This window comes from Colossoma macropomum, unplaced genomic scaffold (assembly GCF_904425465.1).
Source record: "Colossoma macropomum unplaced genomic scaffold, Colossoma_macropomum, whole genome shotgun sequence".
Classification (NCBI taxonomy): domain Eukaryota; kingdom Metazoa; phylum Chordata; class Actinopteri; order Characiformes; family Serrasalmidae; genus Colossoma; species Colossoma macropomum.
The window spans coordinates 39,835,457-39,848,503 of NW_023494788.1; the positions used below are offsets into that span (position 1 = coordinate 39,835,457).

General features: G+C 39.8%; 1 protein-coding gene across 3 annotated transcripts in view; it reads left to right on the forward strand.

Moving 5' to 3' along the window:
- The window catches only part of neurl1b (neuralized E3 ubiquitin protein ligase 1B), a 59,013-nt gene that overhangs the window by 35,877 nt on the left and 10,089 nt on the right, over nucleotides 1-13,047 (forward strand). For 2 of the 3 annotated variants that reach the window (XM_036569335.1, XM_036569336.1), the window contains exon 2: nucleotides 11,785-12,360. In XM_036569335.1, the coding sequence (XP_036425228.1) occupies nucleotides 11,785-12,360 (576 nt within the window). Of the gene's footprint in view, nucleotides 1-11,781; nucleotides 12,361-13,047 lie in introns of all 3 variants that reach the window. The other variant, XM_036569333.1, reaches the window with a different exon arrangement.

A 13,047-nucleotide genomic window follows, 5' to 3' on the forward strand; every position in this document is an offset into this window, starting at 1 on the left:
TAACGTACCTTTATGTTTAAGCTTTTTCACTTTTTTTGGCTCCAGGTTTGTACATTCTTTTTTGAAACGTCAAGAACCAGACATTTTCCCCCTCACTTGAGCATGTTGCTCAATATAATGGTGCAGTAATAACCCAGACGTTGTTTGGGGGCACCCCTGGCACTCGCGAGGCCCTAAGCGGCTGCTTATGTCGCTTATTCGAGCCAGCACTGATTAGTTCTGATGATGAACTTGCGTGTGAGTCCAGATCAGATAACACAGCTGTGGGGAAAACCAATAGGCGTACTGTCTGAAGAACTTCATTCTTTATCATGAGAGAAACCTTGTCATGTCACAACCTGGTCCTCCTCTTGTGCACCTTGGAGGAGCTGTTTTTCCAGCTTTGATTTAAGTAGGCCACCCTAAGTTGCTGTCAGGTTTCTGAATGCTCTTAATAGAGTTTTTTTGAAAAGACTTGTACTTTAAATACAGTTTTATGGGACTAATTGTAGTGCACATCCTGTGGCAGTACTGTAGGATTTCTATAGTGCTGCACAATACTTATATAATAATCTACAGTATTTTTTGCCTTCGGATGAAATGTCTGTTACTGTCCTGTAGAAATCTAGTCTACTAATACTATTGGAATCATCTGAAGCGACTCTTTTAGGGATTTGTATAAGAATCCCTGAAGAATTCCCACAATATTCCTTAAGGATGCATAGCTGATTCAAATTCTGGTTTCTTTACAGACAAATTGGCAGATGTTTATTAGCTTGTTTTCCTCAAACACCCACACATGAATGAACACATGAAAAACATTAGCACATTCCCAGTGCTTTCTTTTACCCAAACTTTCAATACAGGGTGATTCAAAAAGATTCATCCGATTTCTAAATGATTTATTTCACTTGTAAATCATTACAGATCAATGCAGTAAACTGTAAATGGTTTAAATGAGCATAAAGTCTATAATGTAATTGTACAAGGTCTCAGTATGAACCTCCTCCAGCTGTACAGACAACATCAACACCATAGTCAAATTCATCCCATACTGGATTGAGCATGTCGGGTGTTGCTGCACTCATGGCTCTTTCAGTGCGATTTCGGAGATCATCCAGTGTTGTGGAGCCAACGACGAACGCTCTGAGCTGTTGGAGCTTCACTGCTGATGAAAATTACGCTGCACAGTTATGACGGATTCACTCTTATTGAAGTGGAGAACGCAGAACGCTTTCTGCTCAGGGGTCTCATCTCCTCTCAGACTCACAGACCCTCTTTCAATTGGATTGTGATTGGTTCCTAGGCGCCTCACGGTTCTAAAACTATGGTGCTTTGAAATCGGATTCATCTTTTTGAATCACTCTGTATAAACAACATTATTTGCTCTTGAATGGCTTAAAACTGCCATTTTGTATTCATAAACAAAAAAATCTTCTATTTAAATAACATGAATCAAATAAAATGCTACATCAAAAGCAAGAGGCGACTGGCTATTCAGCATAATGAAACATCAGGTGTAGGAGATGAGTTTAAATAAAGCACAGATGCACTTACTTCTATCAAGTCAGTGATGTCAAAATTGCAACACAGATCGGCCAAAATAAAAGCAAAAAATTGACCAATTTTCTATCACAATCTGCAGATTCCAATCTTGGCCTATTCTGATCACTTCGCAAAACGCAACATTAAATTATATGCAAAAAGTAATTATGCAGATTTTCAGCTGACTCCATGTTTTTGTGTGCCAGCTGTCTGTGCCCTTTGGAATCCATTCATCTATTTATGTTATTGCCAGGTATGCACTGCTGACAATGCTTAAATTACCGTAGCTTGTATTTTTAGAGCAGCTATTGTCGCCCTCCTGAGTATGTTGTTTTCTTTGGTGATTATTCATCATGCTGTTTATAGATCACAGAACAAAGTGACACGTTTCCACCGTATAGCCTGTCTTGGATGAATGACATCATTAGCACCGAATTGTTTTCGATGTACACAGTTACATGTTACATCATAGCTCTACCGCTGCAACGGCACGAAGGTTCTCCAGAGGGTTTCAGCAGAACTCGTCACTCAAATGAGCTGTGCTGTCTGTTTCAGACATGTAAGGGTATTCAATGGCATAAACAGTTACGTATATGATAATAAATATTAAATCACCATAGTCCAGCTCATGTCACAGTCTAGAATTTATTCAAAACGTGCAGTTCAGTCCTCACAATAAATCAGAATGAAGGGGAGCGACGCCTATTCTTAATATTAAAAATAAATGGAACATTATAACAAATGAAATTATTCCCCTAAAGAATGAACTGATGTCTAATCTGATGTCTAGTCTCAGTCATGTGATATTTTTTTAAAATTTTTTTCCAAATTGCTGTGTAACTCATGATTGATGTGTAAACAAAGTTATTCAGAGTGCTTTCATGTGATATGTTGCATTGTTGAGAAACATAGCCGCACTGATTCTTTAAAGTGGTGGTGATAGGAACCAGGGGTCGTGATGTCTACAACACAAACATAGTTGGTTAGAGGCGGTCAATATGGCAAAAAATATAATATTGCAATAGTTCAAGAAATTTTCATGATACACGATACGTCACGATATACATTTTTTCAGACATCTGATTAGTTGTAACTGAAAAAAGAACCAGAAGTGCTACATTTTAAAAATACCATCAAAAACTGTGAGTAGAATCATTTTATTCAATATTTAGTCTACTGTGTTGCACCAAATCCAGTTAAATGGGACTAATTTTGCTCTCTTTATAATGAAACGTGCAGTTGGTCAGTGTCTACAGGTACTGACGATACAAGCGATATGTTTAGAAAAGAATATTGTAACATAATTTATCACAATAATGATATTGTATTGATAATGTATTACCATATTTCTCACATTGCGCCTGGTGAACCTATACATGTCTTCTGGGTTTTGTATGTAATGTTGTACAGTTGTGGTAAATCTGAAAAAAATGTTTTATTTGGGGACTATATTGCCTATATTGTCCCATATATTGCCCCCAAATACCCTGCATGTTCCATGAATAGGTTTAAAATATACATTTTAGGTCAAAAAGCTTATCTTATACCTATTATAAAATAATGTTTCAACCATCAGGCAGTTTATGTTTAATTATATCATAGTAACGTTCTGTGAGGTAGTTTTTCAGAAGCATTAAACACTTCAGACGTCTGGTTCCTATCAGTACCACTGTGAAAAATTCTGACCTGGCAAGTTTTTTTTTAGAATGGCATATTTTTCATCAAATCACTCTGAATGACTTCGTTTATCTTCATAATCTAATTATGCAGAAGATTTGAAAAATTGTTGGAAGATAAGCAAAATGCGACATGATTTAAACCACATAACGCAGAAATTAATTTCAACAGTCAGTGGTCTTTCAGTGGTCCAGATCAGGCATACAGAACATTCCTACAGTTTGGGTGCATAATGTCAGTCCTTTAACTTCATGACCTCTAATGTAATGTAATCTTTGTTTTAATGCCCCTGAATGGAACGCAGCTCTAGACTGCAATCCATTACCCCTCATTGTGTGCTGTCCCCACCCTCCAGTAATCAATTGTGCATGGAGCAATTGCATTTAATAGTCCCCACTGATATTTGAATGATGAACATTTTTCCCCACAAAACACAAAGCCCTATTAAGTGGCTTAGCATGTACGTGACTAGCAACACTGCATTCGAAATGATAAGCAGATGTGCATTAAAGTAGAAATACAATGGTTTCTTTGAAAATTTTGGTTTTGGAAAAGCCTTGTGATAGGCCTCGCTCATGGATAATTGATGCGCAGTTATGGATAGAATGCTTTGAGTTGCATTTGATATGGCCCAAATAAATATGCACAGCTAAGCCACTGAGCAGAGCTATGGATATTTCCTTTAAAATACAAAGCCTGTTGTCCACGCCGAGAGAAGCCCACGCTGATTGAGGTATTTTGTGAGAACAGTGTGGATTCGGGTCACGGAATGTCAGCTGGGCGCCTTTTTCAGCTGGAAAACGCGCAAATGGACTCTTCCCGCAATAGTTTTTCCCACTTTTCCTTGGGGTGTTTGCAGGATTAGGGAGTGCGCACAATGGCGCACTGTCTCTAAAAATAAACGAGACTACATCACATGTGTGTTAGTCCTCAGAGGGGAGCTCATCGCAGACATTAAAGTGCTGCACTGGCGAACTGTACTTGGCCAGATTACTCTCTCACTCTCTGGTGCCTCTGTTGTCACATTCTCTGACTGTAAGCACCAGGCTCGGGTCACTCACCGTAGGTAGGGATTACATAAAGCAATGCACTTCATCTGAAAAATGGCATTAATCAGAAACAAGTCGCAGCAGGTTAACTAAATTAGCTATGATAAGGTATTGAAAACTCACTAGTTGACTATTTAACCCGTGAAATTCTAAGTACTTAAGATTAATACAGTACTGTACAAACGTCAGAGACCAGAGAACCAGTAAAATGGTCATTCCAGTCAAAAACGGTAACTAAAATATTCATTTTTAGGGTCAGGAAACAAAGCAGAAAACATATATTTAACAGTGAATTACACAGGACATACATGTCAAAATTTTCAGTATATAGTGTGTCCACTTTTCAAGGACATCTGCAGGGATATTTTTTCACCCCTCTAAAGTCCAGTCTTAGAAGTTGGTAGCATTTTCTGCTTCTAATGATCTAATTCCAACTAGACTCATCAGTCCATAAAACCTCCCTCCCCATCTCAGATGTCAAGTTTCAGTGTTGTAGTGCTAAAGTTCTTCTTTTTTGTCTATTTCGTTTTCTCAGTAATGGCTTAATGTCAGCTACACATCCTTTCAGACCCATAGCGCTGAGTTGTCTTCTCACAGTGGGAGGATTGACAGAAACCTGATATTTTCAGATTTGAAGAAGCTTAATTTTCCCCTCTCATTCAAAGCTTTAGGTACTGTTTATGTGTTGGTGACAGTTTTGGTGGTCTTCCAAGTCTTGTATGGTTGCTAAGGTGTCATTTTCTCTGTATCTTTTAATCATTTTTTGGAAGCTGCTGTTTTTTCACACATTTTACTTTGACTTTCCTCTTTTGCACAACACTGTACATTCAAATATTCTGAAAGGAGCACACAAAAATATCTTCAGTCTGCATTTGAAGGCTGCATGTAACACCATGATCTCTCAGCAGCCTAATACAGCTTAAACAATAAAGGCGAAAAACCTACAAATTACAGTCGGATAGCCTCATCATATAGCTGTAAGCGAAATTAGCTAACATACCTTGGAGGTATCCAGTTCAATAATACACTACACACAACGTTACGACACACCGTTAACCTTTGTCTTGTAAAATTGGGGCCTAGTTACAGTTACGAAGCTATAATTGGTCAATCAGTATTTAAAGGGGGGAGTTTCGAGAATGGTGTGCAATAATTAGTTTGCTTTGGTTTGGAAGTGCATCATATTCTTATGGATATTTTAGAAAATGTATAACAAGTGTAATGAAAGTAAAAGTCTAATGGAAATGCTGCCAAAAAGTACAGATACTTGAAAACACTACCAAAGTCCAAAAAAGTCAGTGTACTGTCAACCACTGGCTTGTTTTTCAGTGATGGCCAGTACATGTTCTTAAAAAAGTACATGTACTGTCCACTACTGAGCTTGGCTGCTGTAACAGAAATAGCTTTGTCATCACCTTCTCTCTCCACTATTGAGCAATCAGTTTTGTTTCAGTTTCGTCACGAACACATTCTTGAAGCAAAACGGGCCGAACTGTCCAAGTTCTCTTGCAAGATGGTTTTTCTTAGATCCGTGCAAGACGTGCCAACTAGGACAATCTGTCTAAACCGTCTTAGAATTATGACAATGAAACACTCAAAGGTACATCTTAGCCACAATATCAAGTATGTTGTGTGTATCTTGTTACGCAATTGCCTGCATACTGCAAAGTATGTCTTATTGCAGTAATTACATTTTAGAAGATATGTATGAATCCAGTTTTGGCACGCTAACATTAACACAGCTGGTTTTTAACATGTGTCATAACAGTGGCGTGGGCCCTCAAACCCTCTACTTCTGCATTTTCTTGCTGCGGGTGTATTTTCTTGCTTTCGGGGCCTGGTTTAGACACAAAGCCTGTTGAAGCCTGCGGCGTTTGCTCCAGAAATGTGACAAGATGGCACGAGGCCTTTCGCGCGTGTGCCGGAGCGAGGCGCTGGAGGAGTGGACTGCAGCATCATCGTCTGCCACAGTGCCGATTTGCCGTCAGATCAGGCAGATCTATATTTGGAAGGCGAGCAAAACCGTGCTCCGCTTCACAAGTGCAGTTCACGGCTCTCATCTCGCCCTCGCCTGTGCACAGAGTGGCGGAAAAGGTCCCTAAATCACACAGCTTGTGAGGAGGCGACTCCGGTGTTTTATGCCTTGCGCCTCGGCTCTGTTTATGAAAAAAGACCTTTGGTCTCCATCTCCTCAACACCATCTCCTCGCAGTCAGCTGGGTTTTATCTAACACTGGAAATTTTTTCTCACCAGGGAAAATGAAATGTAAAGGCCCCTGTTAATATGAGCTTCCTTTTTTTTTAGTTTCTGGTCATTTGCACTAGTGTTATTATCATCAGAAGTAAAACTAAACTGTGGAAAAACCATGTGAAACTAGCTATGATTGGGATTAACCTCAAAATATGAGGTATTGAAAGCAAAAGCAGCGATCGTAGTCAATGCACTGAAGTTGTTGGTGGTTTACTGTAACCTTTAGAACCTTTAGAGAAGTATAAGGGCAAAACTCACATGTTGGTTGGCCAATAAGACCTTCCTGTTTCAGTACAGAACAGCAACACAAAACACCATCATGGCTAGAATCACAAAAACAGACCTAACCTTTAGCGTGAAAATAACATGCTACCTTTTTTACGAAGATAAATAATGGAAAATGATAAAAAATTACAGACGCTACTAACCAGAATTATGGGTAGCTCCAACCCGCATGCTACAATTTTATATGATATAAGGCTCTAAGGCACTATTCAAGCTGGTGTAGTTTTATCAGACGAGGTCCATTAATGTAATTTGTGAGTAATTCGACTGGCCGATTTGTGAGAGATACAGGATCTGTGTAAATCCCCCAAATTACACCGAATTACACTACAATTAAGTAGATCCAGATAAACAAACTAACAAAAAAACAAACTTCCGGTAAATACCACATAGAATAGCATTAGGCTTGTAAAGTGGGCTTAACAAACGTCACCCCACAGGACAGAAATCCCTTTGCTGTGTCAGAGGTACCTTCAGATAATTCATTCCATTCTTCTAAGTAGCCCATCTTCAAAATGTTTTAGATTACAGTTGTCCTGTTTTGAATTTGAGGATAAGAAACTGTGCCAAGAGCTCCATTTTAGCGATCAGACTTGTCTCCCTGTCACCAAACAGTATATATTACCTGGATTTATTACTACATTACTCTGAGGTTGATTCAGACAGGACGTCTATCAGTAAAGGAGCTCAGGGTTTGATGAATTATAAGCCCTAAACCCAATTCGAGCTGGATTAGGTTTATTAGAGGAGGTCCAGTAATGTAATTTGTGATTTGTGTGTGATTTGACTGGCCGATTTGTAGAGAATGAAGGACCGGTATAATTTCCCCTAAATTACTCCAAATAGCCAGGATCAAAACATCTTTGTGTGGATATCTACCTCAGCGTTATGCACCACACTTCCCAACAATAAAAACATGTTGTACAGCCAAATGTAAAAAAGATGTGACTCTGAACGAGGGAGGAGACTTTACATCTCATGGCAGCGTAGGGTAGGGGTGGCTGATATGGGAAAAATGTCATATCGCGGACATTTTCACGATGCACGGTATGTATCATCATATTTTGACAGAGACGCTACACTAGCCGCATTTATAAACAGCTGTCAAAAACTCTTGCATATTGTGCTGCACTAAAACCAGATGAACAGGATTAAATATGCCCTCTTTTTAGATTAAATATGCAGCTGGTCAGTGTCCTTTAAGTACTGACAATATCCACAATATGCTCAGAAAAGTATATTGTCGTCACAATAATGGATTTTGTCATGATCACGAAATATTGTCACAGTGCCCACCTCTAGTGTGAGGCAATAACCATTAGCAATGGCAGTTCAAAATGATGGTGCTGAATCATAGTGTAGGAAGCGAATGTACACAGAATTGTTGTGGATTTCAGTAGTGTTGTCATGAATTTAAGGATTAGGGAAATGGTTTAGATCAAGGTCCATTTAGCTGTTAGCCATGTCTTCAGGTCATTCACTCTGGATTTGTTACTTAGCGGACTGGTGAAAACTACAGATATTGCAGATTCAGGATTAAAATCATAAATCTCATCACTCAAATTACATCACCTCGCAGGTAAAACTAATCCAGCTCAAATAGGGCCGAAGAGGTTCTGAGTTTAAGAACAAGTAACAGTTCAGTTGAGACAGTTGAGAACTGACACTCAGTAAAACACTTGCACTACAACTACACACACATTTTCTTAGCCGCTTATCTTCCTGGGTTGCAATTTCGTACACATTCACACTTAGGGGCAATTTAGTATCTCCAGCTGGCCTGACTGCATGTCTTTGGACTGTAGGAGGAAACCGGAGCACCCAGAGGAAGCCCACACAGACATGGGGAGAACATGCAAACTGCACACAGAAAGGACCCTGGTTACCTGGCCAGGGAATCGAACCCTTTTTGCTGTGAGGTGACAGCACTACCCACTGTGTTACTGTGCCACCCTACTTTTATAAATATAAAATACAGGGTGATTCAAAAAGATTAATCCAATTTCACAATGATTTATTTCACTTGTAAATCATCACAGATCAATGCAGTGAACTGTAAATGGTTTAAATGAGCATAAAGTTTATTATGTAATTTTACAAGGTCTCAATATGAACCTCCTCCAGCTGTACGGACAACATCAACGCCATAGTCAGATTCATCCGATACTCAATTGCGCATGTCGGGTGTCGCTGCACTCACGGCTCTTTCAGTGCGATTTCGAGATCATCCAGTGTTGTGGAACCAACGCCGAACGCTCTGAGCTGTTGGAGCTTCACTGCCCACGAAAATCACGCTGCACATTTATGACGGATTCACTCTTATTGAAGTGGAGAACGCAGAATGTTTTCTGCTCAGGGGTCTCATCTCCTCGCAGACTGAAGGGAGCCAGTCAGAAACTCTATGACCCCCTCTTTCAATTGGATTGTGATTGGTTCCTAGGCGACTCATAGTTGTAAAAATATGGTACTTTGAATTCGGATGAATCTTTTTGAATCACCCTGTATAAGTATAGAATAATACCGGCCAGTACTCTCACTTAGCACAGTTTTTAGCTCCTAAAATCAGTATTGATATCAAAGTTGTTGGTTGGGCCCCAACAATTACGTGGCTGTAAACGATTAGTCACCTTTCTTCTCCCTAAAAATACCCCGTGACCATCCAAAGTATTGACTCTAATCATCTTGATGTCATTACAAAGTGCCAGAGCTTGTCAACTGTAAGATTCTTGTGAAATAATCTGATGTACATCATACATCCATGTTACTAAAAATGTGTGCAGTTATTTTTACCTGCATAAACACTTTGACTAATCAGACACTCTGCTGTGACCTGTTCTTATGGAGTTCATAAAAACATCAGATGATTCATTCAAAAAGCCAGGAAGTGAACGGGCAACATGCTTTGCTTGTTGTAACAGGTGTGTTTAATCCTCTTTGTGGAAGTGGTTAAATGAAGTGCGCATTTCAAATAGGAAGGTGATCAGATCGGTAACAGCAGCTTGGAGGTTTACAACACGCTCTCGCTGTCAGATTCACTGAGATGTAGCAGATGCTGGCATTTTTGTCTGCTGCATCATGGATTCGAATATAATGAGAAGTAATGTTCAACTAACTGGTTTGTGATAAACAGAAATCCAGTCTCATCGAATCAATGAGCAAATAACATTTGACAATGGAGCAAGTTACCAGTGTTCCTCTGGAATGCAGTCCTGCAGGATTTAAGTGTGATTATCTGATGATTATTTAATAGGGTACGGCATCTTGCATTCAATATTTACTCAAACGTGTGGATGAAGCACATGTGCCACAATAGGGACCATAACATCATAATACGTGAAGGTATTTTCAAGCACCACAGACGATTCTTAGAGAATAGCGATGCCGCGGAAGAGCCTTATTTGGTTCCCTAAAGAATCTTGTTTGTGAGAGTGAAGAACCTTTTAAAGGTTTAAAGAAACCTTTACATAATGTAAACGTTTGATACAAGTCAAAGTCAAGTCAAAGTTTGATTATATAGTGCTTTTTTCAACCCGAAGCAGCTTTACAGAAAAAAATCCGGGTCTGAGCCCCCAAATCCAGGTCCATTGTAAATGGTCTTTCTAGAACCTTCTTCATTTCTTCCTAACACTATGTGGTTCTTTAAAATTCCGTTTTTTAGGGAACCAGTGATTCTTCTACAGCATAGCATAAAGAATGCTTTTTAGTAACTTTATATTTAAGGGTGTACATGATCAATGGGCATCACAATATTCTGGTTTGTGGAGGTTTGATAGTAGTGCCACATTTAAAAAGGGCTGGGAAAAACATTTTTTCAATATTTTACATAATGCACTGCACTAAATATAGTTAAACAGGACCAATCATAACCTTTTTAAAAAGAAACTTGTAGTTGATCAGTGTTCTTTAAGTACTGAGGATATTAATGGTACATTCAGAAAAGCCTATTGTGACATAATTTATCAAGATAACAACAGCATATCATCATATTACCCGTCCCTACAGCACAAGAATGAATGCAATGTAATGAACATTACTATACTGCGAATGTGCCTTTGCCTGATTGCTTTAATGAAAGTAGTTTGGCAGCAAGTATTGCTCAAATAATTCCTTTGATGCTTAATTATTCATAAACACACAACCAGAGTGTATTTCATATCCTGAGCACAAGAAACCAGCCTCACCTGTGCTGTGATTAAGAACAGGTGGTCACAGTGGACAGAGTAATTGTGCCGTTTTGTTTACTACTGTAGATTTACTGTGCTTTGATACAGCTATATTTGCCTTGGCTGGTGGGAGATCTGTCAATGCTGTCATCACTGTAGCCTTTAGTGCCGCCAGTGGTATGCTATTGTTCCAGGGGTAATGTCGTTTCCATGCCCTTGAGCACCAAGTTCATGGTGAAAGGCAAATGCTCTCCTTATGTTGTTCATTAGGGTGAAATTTGGAGGGTGTATTTATCTAGCCAACATTAGCAGATGTGGGATGTCAGAGGGAAGAAGGGACATTGTGGGAACGTTGTCCGCCCCCCCCCTGCTCCTGCCCCAACTGAAGAGGGTTACCGGATGAAGCTTTTTAAATACAATGCAGTGTATTTTGGTTAATGGGACAGTGTGGGAAAGAGTCTTGAGAGATTTGGATGTAAATAATTGATGTCATAAGACGAGTATAAACTCAGCAGTGTTTTCTCTAAGGAGCAGCCTTTGCTTCTTGTTGAATTCTCCTAACATTTAACTCCTTAACTGCAGGCTTACTGTTCAGTTAATAATCTTAAATCTTTATATGTATTAACTATTATACATTAACTGCTATGAAACTATGTAGTTAAAGTGAGGAACGGAAATGTGGATTCCTGAGAATTTAACTGTTTGACTTACTGAGTTTAATATTTAATGATTTGCTAATATCAGTGAATTGACATATGAACTGTGTTCTTCCTTGTAGCAAAGGATGAGAATTGAGCTTACACTGTTTCTGATGTCTCAATGTTTTGCTCCAGCAGATGCGAGCCTGCAGCACCGCCCGGTGGCCAGCCGCCAGTACTACGCCCTGCAGCATGGTGCAGTGGCAGTGGAGCGGCGCACATCTGCCCAGCAGCCGCCCAGCCTGGAGTCGCCCCGCTTCCATCCGCATGCCAAGGGGAAGAACATCCGCCTGGATGCGCAGCTGCGGCGTGCCACGCGCAAGAACAGCTTCTGTAACGGCATCACCTTCAGCCAGCGGCCTGTGCGCCTTTATGAGAAGGTGCGTCTGCGCCTGTCTGGGGTCCATACCGGCTGGAGCGGGGCGCTGCGCTTTGGCTTCACTAGCCTGGACCCTGGTGAGCTTGCATCGGCCGACATCCCAAAGTATGCGTGTCCTGACCTGGTGACCCGGCCCGGTTACTGGGCGAAGGCTCTGCCGGAGAGGCTGGCCGCCCGGGATAATGTGCTGGCCTTCTGGGCCGACCGGCATGGCCGCGTCTTCTACACTATCAATGAGGGTGAGCCCATCCTCTTCCACTGCGGCCTGAGTGTGGGCTGCCCGCTCTGGGCCATCATTGACATCTACGGGATCACACAAGAGGTCACCTTGTTAGGTGAGTTGCAGCAATCAAACTTGTGTTGTTCACTGAAATCCAGTTTCCCATATTCACACAGACTCTTAAAGTATCTACAGCTCTATATGCTGCATATTATTGCATAGAGAGAGGCCTTATCATCTTACCAAGGATTACTTCTGACAGCAATGAAGACACCATATCATAGTGTACAATGTGATTTTAAGGAATGTCACAGTTTAAATAAACATACAGATAACATAAAACAAAACAATTGTTAATAGCACACAAAGTCTCAAGTCCATCTATATTGTGACTGGAGCTTTTGAAATAGATGTTTTGAGAAATTTAAATTAAGAATTAACAGAATATGTGTTGTGTAATTTTCTTTTTGTAAAGCTGAGTTTTTACCATAGATATAAAGTTTCCATACTGTGCAAAAGTCTTAGGCACTTAAGCAAATTGTTTTAAACCATTTATCTGGACAAAAATTTTATTTTTGCTAATAAAAACAGTATGTAGCATCAACATAAATGCAAAAGTAAGAAAACAGTAAAATGTAACAAGAGATTTTTGTCTTTAAAGAAGTAATTGGTACCATTTGAGCTACTTAGAGGTTTTGCTCCACCTTTTATTTATTTTTTTCAAATCCATGACAGTACACCTGATTTAATTTAATGAATTATTGACTGAAGCAAACCAGGTACAACTACAAATAATACTGGG